Source organism: Pocillopora damicornis, chromosome 7, assembly GCF_964200805.1.
Source record: "Pocillopora damicornis chromosome 7, jaPocDami1.2, whole genome shotgun sequence".
Lineage (NCBI taxonomy): Eukaryota > Metazoa > Cnidaria > Anthozoa > Scleractinia > Pocilloporidae > Pocillopora > Pocillopora damicornis.
The window spans coordinates 11,218,508-11,245,000 of NC_142676.1; the positions used below are offsets into that span (position 1 = coordinate 11,218,508).

General features: G+C 36.5%; 1 protein-coding gene and 1 long non-coding RNA gene across 4 annotated transcripts; one reads left to right on the top strand and one right to left on the bottom strand.

Annotated features, from left to right (window-relative positions):
- Positions 1–7,909: 7,909 nt before the first annotated feature.
- Positions 7,910–19,660, bottom strand: LOC149042563 (uncharacterized). 2 transcript variants are annotated; one of them, XM_089213135.1, is made up of 9 exons: positions 19,469–19,660; positions 17,531–17,808; positions 17,147–17,261; positions 16,389–16,511; positions 15,763–15,885; positions 14,910–15,032; positions 14,312–14,342; positions 13,710–13,836; positions 7,910–8,980 (listed from the first exon to the last, which is right to left on the bottom strand). In XM_089213135.1, exons 1-9 carry the CDS (start codon positions 19,539–19,541, stop codon positions 8,462–8,464), a joined length of 1,512 nt encoding a protein of 503 aa, XP_089069261.1. In that variant the 5' UTR covers positions 19,542–19,660; the 3' UTR covers positions 7,910–8,461. The 2 variants fall into 2 exon arrangements, with proteins under 2 accessions (XP_089069261.1, XP_089069262.1); XM_089213136.1 differs by lacking the exons at positions 15,763–15,885; positions 16,389–16,511 and adding an exon at positions 14,126–14,130 and having other exon boundaries at positions 14,308–14,342; positions 19,469–19,616.
- Positions 9,602–13,331, top strand: LOC149042564 (uncharacterized). 2 transcript variants are annotated; one of them, XR_016188663.1, is made up of 4 exons: positions 9,602–10,146; positions 10,244–10,875; positions 11,189–11,230; positions 11,484–13,331. It is a non-coding gene; the product is annotated as an uncharacterized LOC149042564 (long non-coding RNA). The 2 variants fall into 2 exon arrangements; XR_016188662.1 differs by having other exon boundaries at positions 9,853–10,875.
- Positions 19,661–26,493: the final 6,833 nt, after the last annotated feature.

The window sequence follows — 26,493 nt, forward strand, 5'->3', positions numbered from 1 at the left end:
GTAACATTTCTTTAGTAAATATAGGTAGATAAAGCTAATTTTTTGACTTAATGACGAATTTTTCTAATTTGAATATAACGTTTCCCAAAAAATAACGATAACTCAAACCAAAGGTAAACATCAATTGGATATGAGTCAAACTGAAACGAGCTGTAATCTAACAGTTTTTAGCTCCAATAAAAGAAGGGAGACAGAGACAGAATACATGATACGGAAAACGAATAGAAAGATTCTGGCCACTTAAACATATGCCTGAAACAGTAGAAATTTGGCCGTCGCCTGTTAAACCGATGGATGTTAAACTATTTCGTCTTAGTTTATACGTACAAATGTTTCAAATGGCTTAGAATTCTGCTCGGTTTAGCAATAATTTGGCTGTCAATCGCCATAATAAGTTTTGTCACATTATTCTGTGGTCTGACATGCTATCATGAAAAACTGATAAATAACAGTTGTAATTATGCAGCCGTGTTACACGTTAGCCAATTCACTTCTACGACACCTTTCATATCCATACTGTCATCACTTTTAGGGAAGGGTGAGTAAAATTTCCTAAATGATACGCACACTGATGTTCAAACCGTTTGTGCTAAATGAAGATAAATTGGAAGAATTGTTTCAAGCGAGGTCGTCTAAGGGGAAAAAAACTATGTAGCTATAGCTCACGCAACTTTCTTAAAATTTGATATTCAAAACAAAATCAAGCATACGTTTAGACCGGTAAAGTTCGCAAAAATTATGTGTCATAATGTAATTGACTAAATTGGATCGTCGTTGAAAATGCGTGCGTTAAAGAAATGGAGAGATATAAACCTAGTTTGTGAAAATAAAAAATTTATTTGATGACTTCCTAATTTTACGCTTTTACACATGCAAAAAAACTGGCATTTTGAACCTTTGTTAAATTATCTTACAACCATTCTTTATTTCGGTGCTGGTAAGAACTTCCTTGGTTATGATATTCATTCTCCATAATTTCCAGCTACTGTTTAACAAATAGAGAAGCCTTGACTGTGCTACGAGGACATTAGGTACCAAGTGCTATTTAGGAGTTTTCTTGGGAAAGAAAATCTATAACTCTACTCCATTGTACAATCATGAAACTCGTTATAAACGAGTGTTTCTGAATGTTATTGCTGTTTTGTCGAATTTGGCTGCGAAAAATTAGTTTTTAAATTTTTTTTTCGAGTAAATCTCGTTTCTTACAGACACGGTTTTGAAGAAAAATCACTTTCATCTAGACTTGCATCTGTCTCTAAAAAGGCCTTTTTAAAGAATTTTATACATTTTCTTAAATAGGGAATGACTTCTATATTGGAAACTAATTTGAAATTAGCAAAAATTAACATTTAAGCTTGTGACTTCGCCAGATCATATGATTGTTTGAAAGACCCACCACGATTGTTAGATTGGTTAATGCATGAGTATTTGACGTTTTGTGTGAGATCTAAACAAAAATTTTGCTGATTTTTCTCGACGTTCTATAAGCTAACATTTTAAGGCATACTTTTAGTCTTCATTTATATTTACTTCGGCCATCTACATCATCTTTTTGGCTCATTCAAAGGGTCTGGTTTTGAAATGAAAACCTTCTCAGTTCTTGAATTTTTTTTCCACAGACAGTTGGTCGGTTTTCTATAGAGAGAGGACATCTTTCCGCAAGATACAACGTTGAGCGTAGAACTGACAGATGTTAACCGTCGCTCGTAAACAAAGTTAACTGTAAAAATACAATGTTTTAGACATGGTGGAAAGAAATTAAATGGTAGCCCAAACAAAGCCAAAATTTTAACCGTTAGTTATAAAAGCCATCACCCCACTGAGACTATAATTAGTAAACAAAGATATACGTTAACGCGGAAATTACAAAACAAAACTTACCCGAAAAACAGTTGTGCGCGAGTAATAACATGGAGATCAAATGGATATTAGAAGACACGATCGATGATTTACGCGAGAAACTGTGGTGGTCATCGTAGAGGCATATAAGATTGGAGTCAATTTTCAGTTCTTATTCTTACAGCATTTGCACCCAACCGTGCGACGAAAAATTTTATATTCTGTTGAACGTGCTTCGGCTGACTTGTTATAAATGTAAACAATAATATCTTAAACGCCTTTGAATATATGAAAATCATTATTGTGGAGTTACAGTGAGCGGAAACTATTCCTCGTGTTACCACATGCACCTAAAGTAAAGATGGAACCAGGCACAAATTTAACCAGCTTCTTCTCTATCTTTTGATGTAATCGACACCACGTTGATTTGCTCAACTACATTGGACGTTCAACGTCCATGCTACCGCACAGAAAATATTGATGCTTGCAAGGAAAAAAGCTCTGAAAAAGCGGCAGCTTTAATTTTCGCGTGAACCTACTCGCTCTGTTTGTTAACCAGCATCTCTATGTTCGAAGATAAACAAGAAGTTGAATGCTTTTAAAGACCGTTTAGGTATTTGAATATTGAGAGGTGATTTTTTTAAGCTTCCGCGGACTGCACAGTGCAATCAATAAACGTGGTATTCTAAATAGGTTTTAATCTGAGGCACATTAGGCAAAGTTGAAAAATTCCTTACAAGAGGGTCTCAATAAGGCTAACCATTAAACGAAAAACGGCAAAAAAAAGTAGCCGTTAGACGAAAACACTGACAAATTTTAACTTTAAGTGATAAAAATAAAAAAATGATAAAAATAAATAACCGTATACATCTTTTAATCGTAACGGAACACGATTAACTAATAGCCGTAAAATAACATAAATGAGAAAGATCGAATGAGGACAATTAGAATTATGGTAAAATATCATAGCTTATTTTAAGAAAATACTAAGAGAATAAGAAAGGATTGAACAAATTGAAACAAGGGCGAGAATGCTAATGAAAAATAACATTCAGCGGACACTGAAACGAAGTTTGGTTCGAAACAAGTGCCTCATGAAAGTGCTTGGAAATGCGACATATTTTCCCAACACACGCTACTATGAAGACTTCCTGAAAAATTTGTGTACAATGTGACTGATGTTAGCTTACAGAAACTAATTGAAATTTATTTTATATTCAAATGCTATAAGTGAATGTATGAAGATAACAAATGGGTGTTATGTACGAGAACTCTAATCGCTTAGAGATGTAATCGTTTTGAAATAAATTGAGACAGCATGGATATCATAAATCTTCGTCATGACGTTTTGGGAAAAACTGCATATGGAAAAACTTTATGCGTGTTTTTGGTTTTCGTTTCTACTTGTAGAAAGGCCCGCCTCATCTAGGGCGGAAGGGATCAAGGAGTAGTCATGGAACAAGGAAAAAATGTAAGAAAAATTTGAAAGAAACAAAGGAGATGATAAAACATTTACCCGGACAACAGTTAGCTGCAGTGAAAAAGAAGGCAAGAGAAAGAAAATGAGATGGCGCTTGAAATCAGCAGACATGATAGATGGCTGAGGCACTTGGCGAAGTTTAGTTTTGCTTGCGCTTTAAGTTTCCCATTTAAGTCGCTCTCAAGTTGTATGTACTGCAGCGACTCGAATTTGTTTTCTCTTAACAACGAAACGTTGCGCAATTTCGTGGTACAACAGACTTCCAGCTCCCAGCTGGATTAGGTTCTAGCCAATTGTAGTGGCCTGTTTAAGAGATGGTTTCTTCTTTTTCGTAATTTAATCATAGAGCTACTGAAAAGGAAAACCGAACAGAACCTTGGCGATATGGGTTTCTAATTAAATTGCAGATTCAGATGCGTTCTAATGCCTTTCCGTGAAGTTTGGAACAATTCTCAAAGAATGTATTTTGTCGCTTGAAAGGAATCGTCAGCCCTTTGTTCATGTTTTTCAAACTTGCACTGCAGCAAACTACACCCATAACGAACATTAGCATTAGCGAACTTTTTAGCCAGAGGGTGTGTTTTGTGTGTGTGTGTGTGTGTAGGTGCACCAATACACATTTACGAGGACACACACACCAGACGCACTCCTACAAAATGGGGTCTGTTTTAATATATAACTACATTTTTGGGTAGTCCTCTTAAATAGTTAGTTGTTTGAAAATAGACTGTCATAATGAGGACCCTTAAATCAGGACCTCAATGGATGGGGTAGGGGAGGGGGAGGGGAAGCTTTAACACCTGACATTTAATTTTTTCCGATTTTGACGGCTGACAATTCCATTTTCGGAGCAGGCGTACTTACAGGACCTCTAACAATAATTCATGATGAATTTCGAACAAAAGTTTACTTCTGATTGTTACACGTGTAAACCACATAAGCAGAATCCTTAAGCCATTTTTGTTAAGTCGACTTTCTGGAAGCTGCTACATTTGGCGATTAATATTACCATATTCGAGAGCGCCTTTATATCAAGGCAGTTCGTTGACATTTCACCCATCATAAGCGCCTCATCTGAGCCGTTGTCACTCATCCTGATTTCACGGCCAAAACTACGAACCCGACTCCATTTACTTCCCTTTTCCAGTTAATTCCATACCAGCTTGTCCAAAAACTACTTCATTGCTGACTTTGTCATTCCATCTGATATTCATTATGGTGGGTAGGTGAAATTGTAGTATGGCGTGTAATGTCCTAACTTGATGATGGTTTAGGTCTCAAAAGCTTTTTTTAACGCTTTGGTAAGGAGCGGTGAGGTAAATTAAAAGATAAGAGTTTCTGAGGCTTATTCGAGCGTGGGCGCTTATTAGAGGAATACAGTGCCTGTGTCGCCAACAACCATACCCGTCTCCAAAGATTACGACAGAAAATAGATGTAGTGTAGGCAGTCATTAAGAACACACTACATTTCTGATTATCATTTTAGCTGTTACCCTAAATCTTTGATGTCCTGACAGTGTGAAGAACACCCTGTTTCTTCCCGAACTCCTTGGGCCGCATAACGAGCCTCACGCTCTTAGGAACCAAAAAAAGACTTGAGTATTCAGCAGAGAATCTGTGCTTTTACTCCGCATTCTCTGTTGGATACCTAGTAGCTTGCTTGGGTAAAACCTTTGATCATATTTCGCTTATAATTTGATTGAGGCTTCAACTTTTACGCAATCATGTCATCATCCTATGGCGTGAAAAGGTAATTAATGGAGCAGTATCTGAAAAAGTGTACATGGTCGGCGCTTAAAAATAGTGATGGGTCAAAGCGCTCGCGCGGAGCGAGTTGTGGCTAACGATACAGTCACGTAGATGAAACATTTCTTAGTCAGTACCTGCGTATTTAGTCGATTCCATTAATACTAACATATTGAACTGGCGGTCTGAGTATTTTGTTTTGTATTTTACCCAATTTACTGCTCCACTTGTTGTGTTACTGGTTCACTGTTTTGCAGAAAGATGAACCGCTTTAGAAGAAAACAGAGAAGGAAAATTTTCAAGTGGTCAATGTTTTTAGTGGTCATCATAATGAGCTAATGCACTATTGAGAGAACCACATGGCAGCTTCCTAGACCAGGTGCTTGGTTTCAGCTTGTATTGAACGAGCTTTCAGACCAAGAATGGTAAGAAAACTTTCGCTTGTCCGGGACAACATTTCAATTTCTTATTGAAGAACTTAATCCAAAACTGAGATCGCAAGATACAAAGATGAGAAAGCTGTTGAAGTAGAAAAGAAAGTGGGTCTGTTCTTGTACTTCATTGCTTCAACCGCAAGTTACAGAACACTTTCTAACCTGTTTGGTCTATCCAGGGGCTTTGTTTGCATTTGTATCCGCAAGGTAGCCGCTGCAGTGCTGAGAAAACTTAAGTTAAAGTATCTGTCAATTGCTAAAGGAGATGAACTCGCTCGTATGATAGCTAATAATAAGGAGAAATGGGGGTTTTCCATGTGTGCTGGAGCAATCGATGACACAAATATACCAGTTTCAACACCACAGCAAAATCATGCAAGCTACAACAACAGGAAATCGCACCACAGTATTGTAATGCAAGCTCTTGCAGACAGTAATTACCTATTCCTATTTTTGTAGGGTGGCTAAGAAGTGTGCATGACGCAAAGGTCTTTTCTAACTCACACTGTACGCTCTGGGGTGTAGTGAGAGGTTATTTCCACCTGATGTAAAAGAAGAAATTTTGGGGAAGGAAACTAATCCGACCTGTTATCTTGGCAGATCCAGCCTACCCCATGTTAAATTGGCCACTTAAAGGTTACCCCGAGAATGTTGACACCCCCATTAATTCTTGCTAAAAACATTTTGAAAACTATGAAATTAAAGAGCTGTATTCACCTCTTCATCTCAGCTTCTGAGGATTCACGGAGACACACACACTGTTTCAAATGACTTCTCCATTTTTGTTTTCTTGGAACTTTTTGGTGTGGCACCCGTGATGTACTTAGATCTCTTCCTTTCAGAAATACTATCATCAGTGTCTGAGACTAGATCACTTTGTTTCTCAAAATTCAGTTCTAAGCCATTTGCTGAGGTTTCTGTTCCTAGCAATAAAGATAATTATAACAGTAGATAACAGTAAATGAGTATGTTGCAGTTAATCTTTGCTTCCAGTTAAGTTTTATTTTTTCCTTGTTTAAAACTCATTATCATACATCGCATACCTAAAAACAACGGAAAAATGAAATTTAACTGAAACAAAAAAGTAACTCCAGCATGTACATGCACCACACAGTCTGAAAACGTCTAGTTAACTCTCCTTCCCATCCTCATTATTTTTCGTCAATTGGCAGGTTATCTAGTAAGGAACACGGATTATATTCATTTGGTGTATGATTTGAAAACTAACAGAGATAGAATAAAATTCGTAAAACTTGTTCTGATTGGTAATCTAAAAACACAACAGCAACCTTCCTTTGTCAGCCAGTGCTTCCAAGCCCATCTGACTGGGGATGGCGGCAGCTCAATGACTCATGGTCACCATTCTGAACAGCTCTACCTCAAGCAAAGGAATCTTGTCACGAACTCATTCGATGCGGATACAGAGCCTCATGAAGAGGACGATGCGAGTGCTTAAAGGCTAATTTGGCATCCAACGGTTTGTAAAACTGTAGCGGCAAGTTCTAACTGCGAGAAATATTTCCAACGGTGTCACTAACAAGTAAAGTAGATTGACTAAGAATTAGCCATTACATCAATCGTTTGTCAAATTTTGGTTAGATGGGAGAACATTTTAGGATTTCACCTAGAGCGCCGTTCAGCGAAATGTAGCAGAACAATTTACCACAGGCATCCCAAATCTGTTAACCAAGGCTTATTTGTAATAGTTCGTTAATTTACTAAAGTAACAGAAGAGAAAGTGTTGTGGCAAAGTTTCATGCTTTTTTCATTAATTTGAACAATTCAGTGTTTTTTTTTGGTCGATAACAGCTGGACTACACGAGGAGGCACAAGCACTATGTTTTCTCTTCATCATTATTTCATTTTATTTACTTATTTATTTCTTGCTACCCACGGTATTCCTTAGTTGCTGCCAAAATAATTTCCGTTACCAACACAAAGTAAAAGCTATAGAATGTTTAAGATCATCCAGAAACCAGCGTTTGCTTAAGGACTGCCCACCCTGCACATGATTTTCTCTCCAGGTCTTTTTTACTTATGCCTTACTGAGGAAAATTCGCCTCAAAAGACAAAACGGGAAAATTTATCATTTAATAGATTCTCGAGTTTCCTGTAGACATTTTTAAAATTCACAATCAAATTCACAATATCACTGACTAGGAGCGTCATCTGGTTTTTAGGTTTTGCTTGAATAAAGATGTGTAGAGTAATACTTATTTTTGCACTTCACCAGTGCGCCTCCGTGGCAAGCACTTTTGATTACGATTTTTGACACGGTCATGCTACTAGAATTGCTTTTTGGCTGAAAAAGTTTAACTACTATGTTCTAACTATTTTTGGGAAATCACGCTAAAAAACGGGCACTACATGTACTAAAACATCAAACTGTAACCAATAGAATCCGAGTCTATTTTAAGGTTTTCCACTCTTTTACCAGCGACAAAAGGACACAAGATCAATCAGTTCGAATTCAGTATTCAAAGACGTGGATTTTAACATTTCCATGTTCCAAGAGCAAGACATTGTCACTGGTAGAAAATTTTGAGCTCGATGATCACTTAATGCCAGTGAATATTCGAGTCGTTTTCGTCATTTCTAGTCTAAAACAATGTAGTTTTTAGGAGAACAAGAACGATGGCTTTCGAGGGACCACTGCTGTTTCTGTTGCACAAAAGGTAAGGGGCAATTAATCACAATTCAATCTTTTTTTTGGGAAATATTTTAAAACTTTGTCTGATATAGCTGAGCTCGTTATTATTTCATTACAAAACGACTTAAATATCCTTGTATATTAAAGTATACGAGATTTGGGGATGTCTACATATCTCTTTAATAGTTTAAATGTGTAGTTACTGTATATTTAGGGCTTTTTCACGACCGTTTGCCTGGACTGTTTTGTCGGAATAAAATGTCTCCAAGGTGAAACAAGCGTGGTTTACGGACTTTAAATAACAGTGTAGTTTTATTGCACCAATATGTACCCTATGGCTTTGATACTCTTATGTCCATTATCTGAATTTCTTTTTGCCTCGTTTCCACAAGATTTTGCGTCAGTAGGGTGACTTCCCGTACCAAATCCAATCAAAGAGTTGCACGAGTTGCAGTGGTTCTCGTCATTGCTAACAATACCAATTCTGACTTTAGAACGATCAGTTCGACCACAAAAGGCATTAAATCCTTCCTTGTTACAGTTGTGCTGTAAAGAGGCGTCGCTGCCAATCAACTTTTTCCACTCGTCACGACCCAGCGACGTGTTTCGGTATTGGCCATCAGCAATTATTGAGTGCAGAGAGTCAGCCAGCCTGTTGACAACAATAAATCTGAGCTGTTGGTTGATCTTCATTCCAAGACAGATCTTGGAGAAGGATGTGTTCCAGTAGGTGGGTAGCTTTGATTCTTGTTCGTCAAACCCAGTCTCTCCTCCTGAAGGGTTGTACTCGTTTTTATCAGTCCAGTAAGATTTTTCAAAACGGAAGGTTTCCTGTAAAAGGATAAGAGCTCATTTGTTCTCGTTCTGTAAACAATATCAGTAATTACAATAACAAGCAATTTGACCTTTAAGTTATCTGTTGCTTCAAAAGAAAGCTGTTGTTTAGTCGATCTGATCAAAACCATAAGATAAGATTCTGGTCAGGATCACTAATTATAACTATAAAATAATCACACTTTGTTAAATGGATATTTAATGATGCATTAATTTTTTTTCACCGTAATTACTCCAATAACCTGCATGGTAACGGAAGGTGGTCTGAAATAGAGAAGCAATCAATTTTTTAAATTTTTTTCTCCGAATTGATGGGTTTTCTGCTGTCGACGTCCTGTAGTGGATCTGCTTTTAACCGAATTATGATCCCGATGCTGTATATTTTTTATCTAGCTGCTACATGATACCAGAGACAAATATGTTAAGATAATTAAGACATTCTTTTTCAGTCATTACACACAAGTTTTGAAATTTACGTTGAACAACGTCTGTTCCTCGTGCATTACCTTCTCGATTAAAAAACAAAAGGCACACATGTGGAACAAGCTAGTTTTTTAACTTGCAAAGTTTTGAAAGAGAGCGGGTTTATACAAGAGAGGAATTATTTAATAAAAGTACACTGTAAAATGAAAAGAGCCAAATTGACCCCAAAAGCCAAATTGGCCCCAATTTCTCGAGGGCCAGTTTGGCCCATCAAGGTTCGTTTTGGACTATTTGAGCCAAAATGGGCGGGATAGGTACCATTTCGACCCCTCCAAAATCTGAATTGGCCCCTATGAATTCTACTTTGGAACTTTTTCTCAATTTGGCCCTTCCAAGAGCCAAGTAGGATTGACCAATTTGGCCCCAACGAACAAACAATTTTTGAAAAAAAAAAGAAAATATAAAAATAATTTTCTTTTTTCGACCATATTTCGTTCCCTATACTATTCCTTATAAAGTGTTCAAATTTTCAACGGTTCCTCTCGTAACTGAACACCGAGTCACACAACGAATTAATCGTTGGCTTTTTCTCGAGACGTGACCGTGAGCTGCCTGTGATGGCATTAGTCGAACCTAGACCACGTGCGTCAGAAACAATAATGAATTATAGCAGCGAATTCGTCGCTGAAGAGGCTGTTTCTTGGCTACAGTCGCATGGAATGAGACTTAAGAAAGGAAAGGTAGGCAAAAGAAATTTCTTAACAACGTATTTTACTGCAACTTTACATTCACAAACTTGACCGCTCCATTGATCTTTGTTCGTATCTTATCTTGCAGAAAAAGACGGTTGCGATGGCCAAGATCTCCTTGCAATCGCCCAAGATGCAGACTTACCAAGGCACTACATCCCTATTATAAAAGAGCGTCTAAAGCTCAAGAAATTGATTGCAATGAACGCTGAACCTAGAGATGACACGAGTTCTTCGTCGGTACGATAATTAATTTTCCCACCAGAGAATTTGACGCATGAATGGTTCGCCTCTTCTCGCGAGTCTTGTTCAGTCTCAGCGGTTTCGCAACTAAAGTCACGTGATCAAATTTTGGCGCCGAGAGATAGAGACGGTTACAGTTCGAATAATGCATTTGCACAAGATGGATTTAACTTATTTCAAGATTCTCTGATTTTAGGATCTCTCACTCTGAATTCTTAATCTTTTTCTTGAAAAGATGAACTGATATTTTTATGTCTATGTCTTTGTTTGCATCCACTTAAGCTGATTTTTTGGCTCTCACTCTTTCAGCGTGCAAAATCAAGTCCTTCGAGTAAGACGGTTCAAACGTCGATTGATGATTCAGATAACATCAGCGATTATGAAAATTTAGAGGTGACATTGGCATCGAAAGAAAAGGGTAGATCGCCCAAGGATCTCTGTTTTACGGACGAGGCGACAGAACTGAGCACTGTCTAAGTAAGTTCTTGTATATTAAACTTAGCAGGATGGTGAAGAGTACATTATCGATTACTTTCTTTCGATTATATCCTAAAGGAAAATACACAAGGTGCCAGTTGGTCAGTTAAAGATGACAAATCTCGGGGATTGCACCTACAAAAATGGCGAGATTTGCTTTATTTTTATTGAAATATATTAGATATGTATTTACTTGCACCATGCATAAAACAAAGTAAACCCAATTTTTAAATCTGGTAAATTAAAAAATTAGAGAATTGATAGGATGTTATCAGACAGTTTAATTTTTTTGAAAACAAATATTTACCTACAGGTTCCTCCTGAATGGCTTTCAAAATTCCAACTACCATCGAGGGTAAGAAACTTTTCTTTGTTTTGTTTTTTAAGTCTACAAGCAATCCTTATTTATTCATGAATACTGAACTAAAACTGAAGTGCATAGAGGTATGATTTCTTTTCTTGATAAGTACATATACAGTTTGGTGAAAATACATCATTGATGATCACCATTATTGTGTTTTTACTTCTTATGCACAGTTTGTAGTCGCAAAAATTTACTGTTCTCCAATAACAAATTAATTTGCTCATTTTTTTGTTTTTTTGTACAGTTCTCTGCCTCAGTAGAGTTGGATACCCAGAAGGGATATCTCATCAGCAGCCTAAAGTACTCTGAGCAACAGTGGATTGCAAAAAAAAAAAATTATTGCAGAGTATCCTTGTATTGTTAGCAGGATACTAGACTAAGTTGACTTGGAAACTGAATGGATTGGTATGGTCTAAAAATCTATTGCTTCACGTCTTCTGCTTGCAGTGAAGAGAGACAATTTTGTGGTGCTGAATCTCTTGCCTTAAACTAAAAAGTTGCAAAATAATCACTCTCACCTTTTAAGTTCATGACCTTTGTTCTTGTGTGTTTGTCATCACATGCATTTAATGAAGTTGTGACCATTTTGGAGGTACAAGTCCAAAAACTGCTACTTTGGTACTAAGATGAACAGCTAAAATTTCTGAGCCCATTGCCAATGAAGTCCAGATACAAAGGTTCAAGTACTTTGGGGTTGTATTAATTTTGCCTTTTTGTTTAGTTTTTTTGATTTTGCAATTTTTTAAAATATTCCTGTTGTCAAACCATTAGATAAATATTGGACATAGAATAGCTGATTTTTTTCAGATATTTTGGGAGTCATACATTAGTTTTTCAAGTCTTGAATGGGAGACAAATTACACACATTGAGCTAAACTTCCACTTCCATTTCTGGTGTTTTAGCTTATAGTTTTAGAAAAACAATATATATATATATATATATATGTCAATGTGGGGGTAGAGTCTACCTTGGCATAAAGTGCTCAATGTTGTGGTAGCAGAGCTAAGTATACATAAGTTAAAGAATTAAAGAGGACACATCAATTCTCTGTGACTCTGAATTTCGCACCTAAACGCTTGTCAGACAGAACTTTTCTGTCTGATAAGCACTTAGGCACAAAACTCAGTCACAGAGAATTGATGCGTCCTCTTTAATTCTTTAACTTAAGTGTGTATCTATATATTCTTTTTTTTTTCTGGCTACAGGCACTTTTTGCACTTTGGCTTGATTTTAATGTGGTTGTAAAACTTGTTTTTATTGCATAGAGTAGCTGATGTTGATTCAGCAATCAGAGATTATGTCCAGCACAAATTTTAATTGTTGGAGATCTTCAATACATCAATCACCTGAATATAGTAACAGAGGGAAGTGTAATTTGTCATTTCTCACAAGAAAAGATTCTTGATGCTCTCATTGGGTTACTTGGCTCATTTATATTTTCTTACAATCGGTCAAAGGCAATTTTGACTTTTTTTAGAGCAAGCATTGCTTGAAATTGGGCACAAGCAGACTCTTGTCACTGTTTCCTCTATTTTCAATGACTTGGCAAGTGCCTGCGGTAGTACTTGCTGATAGTTTATATTTTGATAATATCTAAAGTAGCAATATGAGTGCATGTATTCTCACATCCACTGGAAGAATACTCTTTGCTGCTCTAAGGCTCTTTGTTTTTCATATGCACAAATCAAACAAGATCTATATTCTTGTGCAGGAACTGGACCATTTGTTGCCTCTGTCTTATTTTGATAATTTTCTGTACTTTAAATCAGTCTTAATTATAAGCTGCTTTACATTACCACATTTGCCAAGTTATTGAAAAGGGAAGCTTTACTCACAAGTGTCTCTTGGGTGTAATTTCTTGCAATGCTTGCACTGTTAAGAAGTATACTGATTTAGGGAAGAGATCTATTTTAGAAAATGGTTGAATTAATGTTAAATATGTATGTATGTTATATTCTTTCACTTGATGTTTCAAAGTTTGTCTGTTTTATACCACAATTAAGATTCTTAATAACTGTAAAATCAGGTAGCATAAAAGGTTTTCACATAAACAATATCTAGAACCTAATAAATGAGTGTTTGAAAGATAAAGTATGTGCTTTTATTTTCATTATTTGAATGTAAGGGGGAAAATCAGCATGGAGAGGAAAGAGCCCTCTACATCTGAAGTGGCCCACATTGGAGCTGAATTGGCTCTTTTTAAAGGGGCCATTTGTGGGAGGGCTGAAATTTCAGGGGCTGTTTTGGCCCCTATAAATTTCAAAGTGGCCCCTGTATTTTTCAAATTCACCCTTCACATGGTCCAATTTGGCCCCTATAACGGGGTCAATTCAGCCCCAAAATTGGTGCCAAAAACAGCCCCATTTCAATGGGGCCGAATTGACCCTAAGCGAGTGCCAAACTGGACTCACTCGTTTTGGCCCCATTTTTGGGGCCAAATCAACTCTTTTAATTTTACAGTGTATGCACCTTTCTGCCGTCAATTTTCATAACTGGTGTCCATCCTCCATCTCCACATCCAAAATTTCCCATGTGACAGAAAACGGACAATGGTTGGGAGTCAACAAGAAGGGTAACCACACCACTCACATTGGATCTTTTGAATGAAAAGGAAAAAAAGAAACACAACTAATAATGAAGACAACGGTGGTGAAATAAAACTTGAGCTTTTAAAAATAATTGTCATAGCTACAACGGTGGCAATGAAAATAACAATGGGAAAGATACTGAGTGATAATAATAACGATTCAACAAATAAGAAAATGAAAAGTTGATCCTTCAGAAGTCAATATCTGCGGAACATAAACACCAGCCTTTATAATAACAATGCTCGGTTATGTGTCCTTGAATCAAACAGGTGTGCAAAGGTAAAGGATATTTTCCACCTCTTCTGTGAGGACAATAATGCACTCCACTGAAATGGATCAAGGTTCAAAGGATGACTTTCTCCACATATGGAATGTGGTTTGAAAATTGGGGTATATTCGGTGCCGTGATGGGCTTAAACTATATGCGGGCAAGTGCGATATTTGGTATACTATGAAAATAATATCAAAATCAATTCTACTTCCATGTCATGAATTCTTTTACACGAGGAAGCTCCTGCAAGAAGTTTAAAAATATCTTTGATTAGAAGAGATTGAATTTTTTTAAACTACATTTTAATCCATCATTGGGAAACTATATTGACTGCAATCTGATGACAGAAAAATTTTTTTCACGTTCCAAGCTCTGTTTTTTGGTTGGAAAATTTCTCAGTTTTCATTCACTTTACTTGGCAGCATGTATGTTTTCTTCAAAGTCGAAGAAAAGTTTAAGCTAATAAGCAGTTCACTTGATGAGGTTGAGTATAATATCTATAGAAATATTAAAACCGAGATCTGAGTTGTCTTCTGAAGCCAAAGAATGAGGGAGATCGCGCAGACACAGACACAAGGTTCATGAATCGTGATTTTATGCGAAAACCGAGTTCAGCCATTTTCTCATTGCAAGGATTTTTAAAAAATCTGAGTTTGCAAACGTTTTAAAGCAGTCCACGGAAGAGGGCCTTAGAAACTTATAAGGGTTGCAAGGCTCAGAAGAAGAGGAGTGCTATCGCCAGTGTATCAAAATTCTTACTTAGACTTTTCGCCAGCTGATTTTCCTCTACATTTCGACCCCAACGTTTACCTTTACATTCTTGTCCATTTCCAGTGAATCCAGGTTTACATGTACAGTTGTAAGACCCTTTGGTATTGTTGCAAAATGCATCAGAGCTGCATTTGTATACCCCACGAACACATTCGTTGATGTCTGAACAAAAAAATACACAAATAACTAAAAACAAATTATCGTTAAAAAAAAAAAAAATATATATATATATATATATAGACGCACCAACAACTGTAAAAACAACAATGCATGGGTAGGCCTCCTTTACAAACTGTTCTTGATATGATAAACGTAGTTTTTGTTTTATCAGAAAGTTCCAAATTAGAAAATCCGCCTCTTTTACTCAATATTCTCAAAAGTAACGCTCACCCCCACATTCTCTTTCACTCCCAGTGAAGCAGGTTTACATGTACAGTTGCAAGAGCCTTTGGTATTGTTGCAATAGGCATCAGGGCTGCAAGAGTGTGACCTTGCGACACACTCATTGATGTCTACAGATATAAAGCCGACCAACAATTGACGAAAATATATAAAAGATTTAAAAGGTCAGCAGCATTACTTGATATTCGTATTTGATTTGAACATCATTAATATTTGTTGTTGAGAACATCAAATAGGTTTCTGTAACCATGCGACAGTCTCTTCAACAAAAGATGAATGAAACCAACAAACAATGATGAGTACATTGATTCCAATTGATGCAAAACACTTTGGTGATTAAGAATACATTGTTTCAATGTGGTTTCGTCTATATGTATCTATTCTCGCGTTCAGTTTCTCTATGCATTTTCTTACCACCCCTTTGTGGATAATTTGCAAATGCAAGTTTTATTTTTTTCATCACATAATTGGTAATAAATCCAACGCCTACCTTTACATTCTCGTCCATTTCCCGTGAATCCATGTTTGCAAGTGCAATTATAGGAACCTTTAGTATTGCTGCAAAACGCATCAGAGCTGCATTTGTGTAGCCCAAGAACACATTCGTTGATGTCTGAAAAAAATAAATAAATAAATAAAAACAAAATTATCGTACTGAAAAAAAAAATTGAAGCACTAACAACTGTACAAGAATAATCAGGTAGGCCTCCTACACATGCTGTTCTTTGTATGGTAAACGTAGTTTTTATTTTCTCGTGATCACTACACTTCATTTTACTTTATACAGAGTGAAAAAAATGTATTGAAAATGAGTCGACCCACAGTTAACTTGTAAGTCACAAACAGTGCTGATGAGCAGCGAAACAGTCACATATTCCCTCTTTTTTAATCCAAAAGATGAATGAAACCAACAAACAATGATGAGTACATTGATTCCAACTGATGCAAAAACACTTTGGTGATTAAGAACAAATTTTTTCAATGTGGTTTCGTCTATATGTATCTCTTCTCGCGTTCAGTTTCTCTATAAATTTTCTTACCACCCCTTTGTGGATAATTTGCAAATGCAAGCTTTATTTTTTTCATCACATAATTGGTAATAAATCCAACGCCTACCTTTACATTCTCGTCCATTTCCCGTGAATCCATGTTTGCAAGTGCAATTGTAGGAACCTTTAGTATTGCTGCAAAACGCATCAGAACTGCATTTGTGTAGCCCATGAACACATTCGTTGATGTCTGAACAAAAAATAAATAAATAAATAAATGAAAACAAAATTATCGTACTGAAAAAAAAAATTGAAGCACTAACAACTGTACAAGAATAATCAGGTAGGCCTCCTACACATACTGTTCTTAATATGGTAAACGTAGTTTTTATTTTCTCGTGATCACTACACTTCATTTTACTTTGTACAGAGTGAAAAAAATGTATTCAAAATGAGTCGACCCACAGCCAACTTGTAAGTCACAAACAGTGCTGATGAGCTGCGAAACAGTCACATATTCCCTCTTTTTTAATCCCGAAAGTTCTACAGGTGGCTAATTATCTTTTCGCTTGTGGTTCATCTATTTTACTTTTGTCTCTTTTCACTTTCAGTGCAGCTCAGGAGAAAATATGTCAAGACGAATAAGGAGATAGGAGATGACGAGAAGAAATGACAAAAAAAGAAAACTTCGCCATCGAGTGGTGTTGGTGAAGTAACCGCAACAAAGGCCCTTTGTCCTAGTGACTAGTAAGAGCGGTTTGAGCTACATGAGTACAGAGAAAGCTATTTTATTGTTTGAGACACAATTAACAAGCAGCAATAAAGTTTTTTCTTGTTGTTGTTAAACTGAAAGTCTAAAGATATCATCATAAAAGTTGTGTTTACCTCTTTCGCAAATCGGACCCTCAAATCCAGCGATACACAGACACCGAAAACCTTTCTTAGTAAATCCGCTTTGACAAGTAGCATTGTTCTTACAAGGATTTTCAACACAATTGCTCTAACAGAAGAAACAAACAGTTGTCATTGTCATCGTTACTATCAATATCGCCATCGTTATCCTTGTCACCATAGTTGTCCTTTTATTTCTATATTTCTCCAATAACTTTAAAATGCTTTGTCTTTGAGGAGATTTTGGTGAAGAGCACAGACACAATATTATTGCTAGCGTCATGAAAGAGTTTGTAATTCAAGGTAAACTTGAGACTATGAATTTACAAAAGAAAAACAGTACACCAATCTGAATCTTAAATTGAAAGTAATATTTACCTCAGCTGCGTGATAAACATACATTTCTTGTTCTATCAACTTTCCTTCGTGTCCTTCATGAGTAGCATTGTTCAGTTCACATTTATGGTTTCCATTTCCATCTGCCCGTGTATAAAGGTTAATGCTGACACAGTCGGGCTCCATATAACACATGTTTTCACAGAAGTTGGAAACTGGAATTTCTACGGTGCGAATTGTGTGGTTTATGAGGCGTTTCCCGCCAAATGCTTTCTCAGGTCCGAACTCCAAATTACGACACTGGTCTACGATGCAGACGTCTTTGACATGGAAATAATAAATATATGAAACGTAACATTATTGCTTATTATGACATGTTAAGAATTACGGAAAATGTGATAAGTGATATTCCATTACCTATTGTGTCAGACTTGAACTTTTTTTATCTTCGTCTACTTTATTTCTATCTTGCAAAAAAAAATTTACAAGAAAGGAGATATACAAACCCTCGATAGTGTCGAGGGTGTTAAGGAGACTCCACAGGGTTTTTTTATAGGGCAAGATCTGGGTGCGAACATAGCACGGCGGCTTGATCGCACGATTATTATCTGAAAAGGTGTGTTAAAAACAGTTTAACACGATACAATTTTATGTGATAGAATCAAGGGTTTCCAGCAACTTCACCTATAATATTCATAGGCCTTCTTGAAGGAGAGAAAGAACTGAGAAAGGCCTGAGAAAGAACTCAATGAAAAAGAAAACACCGTGGGAAAGGTTGCCAAAAGGCAACAGATGACGCGACAGATGGAAAGTTTAAGCATACTTAGATACCGATGTTAGCGAAGTTCTATTTTGTTACATGATGTTTTGCGACAAAGAAAATAAGGACGTTTCGAGTAAGTTTATAGCGTTTTCTACAATAGAATTTCTTAGGATTTGCTGGACCGTTAAACATATTTGTACCCTTCCTAGCCCCTGTTTCCCTGAGAACAAATTTGAGATAGAGGAAAGAAACACGAAATTGCAAATAGCGGGGATACTACTTCTGTAACCGCTATTTTTTTCGGCTTTTAAATGATCGGCTAGACAATTTAAAAAAAATTATGTAAATTTTGAGAGATTTCACCGAAGCAAATTGAATAAAGTCAGAGACAAAGCCAAGTTATCATTGGCGAACGCGTCCCTTGATGGAGCCTTAGCTTAATAACAGAAATAATTTTTATAATATTTACTACAGGAAACGATAATCCAAACCTTGCTCATTGCCTTTTGATGACTCTTATTGACCTTGAAAAGCGAAAACATAAAAAAATTTCCAAGAAAACATTACGCTGGCGCGTGCGCGCTATTATCGACCAGAAAACCAATGGAGCCTCTTTAAGATCAGAGTATGTAAACACGACAAAAATTATCTTTTGCTCGTAAATTTAAAATTATTTCATTTCTGTTTTGCTTTCACCTGACTTTCATCCTAAGTTTAAAAGTAACATCTCCACTGGGCCGATCGAAAGGACCTTAAATGTGTCTCCTTGACTGTTGGGCTTTCCTTTTTCCCATTATTAACACTGGGCATTTTCATTTTTCAATCTAAAAACTTTAAGTCCTTATTTTGAAGGCTAGTATCTTTGGAAAGACGAGAAGCAATTTCTGGACAGCTTGAGTCAATGGAAGAAGACGACTAAGGGGGTTCAAGTTCTTCGGCAGAAGTTCTGACATCGATTTTATAATCGTCTGTGCTTCGTTCTGTAAAATTCTAATTTGATACACATACGCACACGAAAATGTCATACTTCTTCAAAGTACTGGTTGTAGGTTGATAACTGAAAATTTTTAACATTTGTTCAGTAAATATATGAGGATAAAGTTAATTTTTTGACTCAATGACGAATTCTTATGATTGAATAAATCGTTTCCCAAAAAAATGAAGATAACTCAAACCAAAGGTAAGATAAATTGAACATGAGTCATATTAAAACTAACCTTGTGATCTGACAGCCCGTTGTATCATAGAGCAGAGCTCCAATAAGAGAAGGGAGACAAAAACAGAATACATGATACAGAGCGCGATTAGAAAAGTTCTGACCCATTTAACGTATGCTTAAGAAACAAATTCTTTTCTTAATAGTATTTATTATAACATGGGAATTTTGAAACAATGAAAATAAAGCTGTCGCCGGTTAAACCAATGGCAGTCAAACTATTTCGTATGTCAGCTGTTTGTTCTGTCTTAGTTTATACAAGTACAAATGTTTGTTTAGAATGCTGCTCGGTTCAGAAACAATTTGCCTCTCAATTTCCATAAAAAAAAGTATTGTCACATCATTCTGTGGTCTGACATCATGGAAAATTAATAAAAAACAGTTGTAATTATGCAGGCGTGTTACACGTCGGCAAATTCACTTCCACGACGTATTTCATATCCATATTGTCCTCCCTTTTTAGGATAGATAAATGAAATTTCCGAAATGATACGCACACTGATATTCAAATCGTTTCTGCTTAAGATAAATTGGACCTGAAAGAATTGCTTTAAACAAAGTGGTCTAAGAAAAAAAGTTATGTAGCTATAGGTCACGCAACTTTCCTACAATTTTATATTCAATACAAAATCGAGCGTTAAAGAAATGAATAGATGTAAACCTAGCTTGTGAAAATGAAGAATTAATTTGATGGCTTCCTGATTTTCGCTTTTATACATGCACAACAGCTGGCATCATGAAACTTTGTTACATTACCCTACAGCCATTGTTTATTCTAAGAACTTCCCGTGTGTCATGATAATCGTGATGGATAATTTTTTATTACCATGCAGCCTTGTTATAGGCTAAATGCAGCCTTGTTATAGGCTAAATGTAGCCTTGTTAGAAAGTGGCATAATGATGTTTTCTGAAATTACCACAATGCAGGCATTGTTGAAAATGGAATAATGTTGTAGGTAAAATTATTGACTTTTTAAATATTTTCATCGTTACTGTAGTTAATATTATGATCATATTGAATCTCAAGAGGGAAGAGTCCTCCTTCGTAATCCCTCAGCTGTTTTTTTCTCCATTTCATTATCAAAACAGTTACCTCTATCAGACTCAACAAGCAAGCGTTTAATTTATCGATAAGAAGCTCCAAAGAACGAATTTCATGAAATGAGTCCATTAAATTCCGATTTTGTGAGGAGTAAGAAGATGAGAAAGAAATAAAAAGGTGAGTTTCAATTATCATAGTATCATAGAAAATCTAAATGTGTTATGGTTTATGGAAATTTAATTCAGCATCATGGTGGCGCAAGAGTTAAAAAAATGACCGTAAAAAATGTATTGAAGGAATATTTCTCTGCAAATGAAATCTTTGAGGAGGATTAGTTGATTTTTTTGTTCAAGTGAAAGTCTATCAGCATACCTTAAATGGATTTACATTACTTCGTGTATTCCATCGAAAATGTTGTCAAAACAATGTACGAGCTCATGTTTCTCAATTTGTTTTGATCATTTTTTATAATTAAAGAGGTTACCTATATTACTTTCGAGTTAATGGCAGATAGAGCAAGAAAATGTTTCTTTGTAGCTGCATTGTTGCTATGTTAGCTTTATAATTTATTTGCCATTTTTGAACATCGATTTCAAGGAAACGAAACAGAAAAGTGTAGAAGTTAGGATCCATCAAAAAGAATACGTTTCTCCAAATAAAGAAACCGTTTGAACCTAAACAAACTTTTAATCCAGACTCATTTGACCCCAGCCTCTCGCAACCATCGATCCACAGTAAAAGGAAACGATCTTTTTTTACGTTTAAAGGGAAATGAGATGCGTATAGTACTTTGAAATTATGGTGCAAATCCTGGTTGCCATTTTTAATTAAGTCACCAACTATATTATTACCTGTCATGGACAAAATCAAGAAATAAATCAAATAATTCATGTACCTAAATAATTTTATTTGATAAAGAAATGAGTGTTTTTAGCTATTCGGAGAAGTCTTTTTACCCGCAACGAACTTTCTGAAAATTGCCAAAATAGCGCATATCATATTTTTGTGTTACTATTTTTTTTCTTTCATTCATTTATTGATGGAACAATCAATGTTTACCGTTGTTAATGCAACGAAATCAAACAAGAATTAATAGCACTACTTGGTAAGAGAAGGAGCCTTCACATGGTTTTCAGGGGTAATGTAGAGAGCGGGGAATTAAGGGAATTAAAAAAGATAATAATAAATAACAACAAAACGGAAACTGAGGCTACGCGGACGAAGCAGGAGTTTTAAACAATAGCGTTCGCGAAATAATCATCGAAGAATATCCCATTTAAAAATTCTTCTTTTTCGACAGTAACAGTTTGATTTTTCCTCTTAGTCGATACAACTCATCTTCAATGTGAATTTAACTCACTATATTTCTTTCTCATCTTTCTTGCAGCTGGCAATTCAATCAGCTGAATTAATACTACACTATACCATTCAAAATTGTTTCTAACATAATACTCTACCTATGGGAAAAAGACCGCTTAAACATATTAAGGGTTAAAATCAAAGACTTTATCGTTCCATTCTCAAACTTGCAGAGTATTATATGCACTTTTACCAGAGTTAACAACCAACGCGGTTAAAAATTGAACATTTTTTTGAGTAAAACGCACCTACATTTAACTTTCCGTTGAATTATACAAAATGTTGCTCTTTTGAAGCAACGCATTTTCTTAATCCGTGAAAACTGAGGCATTTTAATTTTTTTACAAAAGGGAAATTTCCGCATTTTTTGCCTAAATAGTGATGCTTTAAAGCCAACATTACACCGTCTCTGGGAAAAAGCACGATGTTTTGCGGAATCTATATGAAAAATATGCCTAAAAGGTCCGTTTTTCACAGAAAACGCTATTTTGGTAAACACAAAATAGTTTGGAAAGCGTTTAAGAGAGTATCTCTGTAAGAGCGGTCCGGTCGATTTTGCTTGAGACACGGATTTCGCTCGTTTCTTGTGTGTTGTAAGACATTCATGTTCCTATACTAAAACAACAATCAGTTTGATCGGATCTCTTTATTTTTCAGAGTTTTACGGAAATTAAATTTCACTCGAGCAAAGGCTTATCATGAGAATTCTCAAGACTTTAATTTCATACAACTTTGGAGGACAACTTACAAAAAACTAAGAAACTCAGCAAAAAAAAAATACCATAGCCATGTATGTTGACTTTATCTTATCTATCGAGGCGACTTTCGTAAAAATCACGTTTCAATTAAGGAAACAGGAAGACTTGAATGACACCTTATCGGTTCGCCTAAATCACAGACGCCAAAACCGATCAAATTCAAAGTAAATTTTGGAAAAAGTGAGGCGTTCTTAACTGATCCAACTAACATAGCTAGGAAGTAGGTGCCATAGAAAAGGTAACTACAGAAAAAAAAAAACTTTGCGGCCCGACCTTTACGAGAACTTTATAACTCCGTGAACTTACCTAATTTTTGGCAATCTACAAGTTTGGCCGCCATTTTGAGGGACTTGTCAACATGAAGCGTAATAAATCAAGCAGGTAGATCTAAAACCGTCAGAAATACATACGAAAGCAATTCAAATGAACTTTACTTTCAATTCAAGCTGCAAAATTTGAAATTGTTCGCTAAACTTACCATCCCCTCGCGACCATTTCTTCCAACAATTCAAACACTACAACTAGTGTTCGAATTCCCCTCGTCGATTCCACCGTAAGAAATAACCTGTGCCACCCAAGCTTCGACTCAAATGTGAAGTACAAATCAAATTACATAACTGCTTCATCTTCGCGGCAATATCACGCTGGTATTTTGACATTCGGATCGACAAGAACGGTGATCAGGTAGCGATCGCCGTGTTTACTTCATAAACGTGATCGCTGACCAGCCGCTGAGTGAAAACAGTACGGTTCAGTGGTGAGGGCGGGGTGAGGGGTGGGTGCGGGCAGATTATCAGAAGATTTTTGGGAACATTTGAACATATGCATTAATGTATCATGATAAACATTAGGATTGTCAGTCTTAATGTGAAGGCATGCTTCGTGTTGCAGGCAACTTTTGTTTTACATAGTATTCTTGTTTTCTTTCAAAAACATTTCGTTCCAAAAAGGACTAGCATTAATTTATAGATTTACAAACAAATCTTTACCACGTAAATAAATATGTTTAGATAATCGAGATAACCACTGAACCTCTTGTATCGCACCAGAAATAGCGTGTCTTGTCTTCGCCCAACTCTGAGAGCATGGAGCGGCAAAGACGCGAGACACGAGTCTCGCGTCTGGCAGCTTCTCCATGCTCACAGGATACGCGTGACCTCACTATCTTTAAGAAAAATAAGAGACTGCTCGAAGTCTGTATTCCGTTCAACCATTTCATAAGAGTGACGCGAGTCTTTCAATTGAGCAAGAAAGTCACAAACCCATTCTTTACCTCACGAGCGTAACCACTGACCACAGTAGGCTTCTCCTTTGACGCGGAAATTGAAATCGTATCGAGTATATAAAGTTATAGTGAGTTCCTTTAGATCTCCCGAACTTGTATCGTGTTGGAAACAATTAAAAGTACAGGAAGAAGTCGTTCGTTAGCGAGACGTTCATTATGTCTCAGGACTGCTTTTTGAATAGCAAAGATGGAAAAAACTTTAGTTGATCGCGTGGCTTAAGTGGTTTGGTACGACTGTCTGAATGCAATGATGAAGTAAAACATCATTTGATAAGCTGCCACCTGTCTAAAGAGGTCTTAGGTGAAAATGAGCTAATCTTGGCAAGGATTGGCCTATTTCACCTCGCTCAGGAAGATAAACAAAAAAAAAATGTGGATTTGCTATAGGTATCGCCACACTTTGGGGAAGTTTTGGAGAAGTGCAAAGGTAACATGTCAGTATCCTGATCATGATGGTGTCAGGAAGCGTATCCAAGGCAGAGATGTAATTACCTTGCATATGTCTCAGGACATTCAAAAGCTGTTTGGAGTTATTATTCCAGTTGAATCAGGTAGTCTTCAGTAACAGTTCTGTTATATATTTTTGTCACGTGACATATCTGCCCGAAAAGAGAAGAAATTCTTTATTAGTTGAAGGGTACTTAAGTACACATCACATTGAAAAAACATAGATCTACGTGTAAGTGCTTTTAATTGCAGATGGAAATATGTACAATGTTGCTTGGTTGATAATCAATAATTTTTTTGTAGAAGGTTAAATCACCTGACAACGCATTACACTTATTCATGCGTACGGTTCACAATTATTTACGGTCAGTTTTCCTCAGTTTGTATGATTCTCATTAACCAGTATGATTAAATTTGCAGACTAAAACACCCCTTATTTGATTAAGAATAGTAAAAGTAAATAGTGCATCACGGCTTTCAATTCCTGATGTATGCTAATGGGCTTTACTTTAACTGAGAAATTTGCAATCGCTTACCTCAGCTCTCTGTGTCCCATGCCGTGAGAGGCACAAGAAAAAAGTTGATGATAGTGAGTCTTGGCTGAGACAAGAAGAATCAGAGAAGAATCTACGGTCCCCAGAAACGCCACTTTTAAACACAAGACAACTAAGGTAAATTGAATTAAGGGGTATTTGTTTTACTGAAAACTATCGTTCAGGTTATAAGATACGCGAAGAACTCTCCCCACCGATTTTTTCTTACATTCTGTTAATCAAAAGTTTCAATAATTATAAAGGCTTTCTTGTTGATCGTCTTAATAGTAACAGTTTCCAGGAACCAAGGGGAGCAAAAGAGAGAACAATTTTCTGTGTAGTTAGGTGAGGCGACATGCCGGCTTTATACTTCTTCCGGCGTGATAACGATAATGATGACAACAATGGGTAAAAAGCATCGTTCGCTATTGATGACGATTATCGTAGTTATAAACAAATCTCAGTCATAGTCCTGAAAAAAGTCTCAGGGGGTCCTTTGAACCATCCACTTCATCTCGCCAGAAGTCAAAGTTGCCTACACTCATTCTTAGGTGTACAAAATACACCTTATTTTATACCACTGATGACAGGCAAAAAGGTTATATGGGTACCTCGGTTAAAAATATATTGATAACTCTATTAATTAATACCAGCTCTAATTTAAAGGAGAAAGTTATGAGAATAAAATAAAAGTTGTCTGTACCACGAAGCATGCCTTCATTGTTTAGACTGATAGCCCTGAAGCTTTTTAAGCATGTATTCGAATATCTTATGACGATAGGCCGCCACCCACCCCACCCCGCGCTATCCTGTTTTCACTCAGCGGCTGGTCAGCGGTCACGTTTATGAGGTAAACACACCGATCGATTCCTGATCCATCGCCAGAAATCAAGGACATTTCGAGCCCGCTAACAATTATCAGCGGTATATCGTATTACACTCCGGAACAATAGAATATCAAGAGAATTCAATATGCCGGCGATCACGAATCGATCTGCAAAGAAGAGTGTTACGTACCATGACTTATACAATTTGAGCACCGCAGATCTTCTATTTGATGAAGAGAAAAAGAAAAGAAGACCTGCAAGTAAATCTTTGGGATTTTTCGAGGCAGAGCGATGACATGATGTCAGAATTTTGATTTGCTTTAATTTAATTTTCGCGCTAAGACTACTGAATTTGCATTCAATGCCTGGCATATGTTTATTCCGAAAAGGACCGAGAACTAATTTATTTCCCTGCAAGAACATAAACAAATATGGCCGACGATTCGAAGATCAGCGTTGCTCGTGTTTAACTATTTCAGTCATGGTTTTCAACATGGCGTCTCGTCACTTACTCAACATGGAAAATAAGGGATATTCTGGCGCGTTGGAAACTTTTTGGATGGGAGGAAATGGCAATTTTACAGGATATTTGGACGCTTCGAACTCTGTGGCAGTCAATTCGATCGAGAGTAGTTGACTTTATTGATGCACTTTCCTGTCATAGGCGAGTGTTTGGGATGGAGAACGACGGATTTTGAAGAACTGTATGGCGACCTAGGTCAATAATCACTGACAAAAGATGGTCTTTGTTCATCGAGTTCCTGTGAGGTTTGAT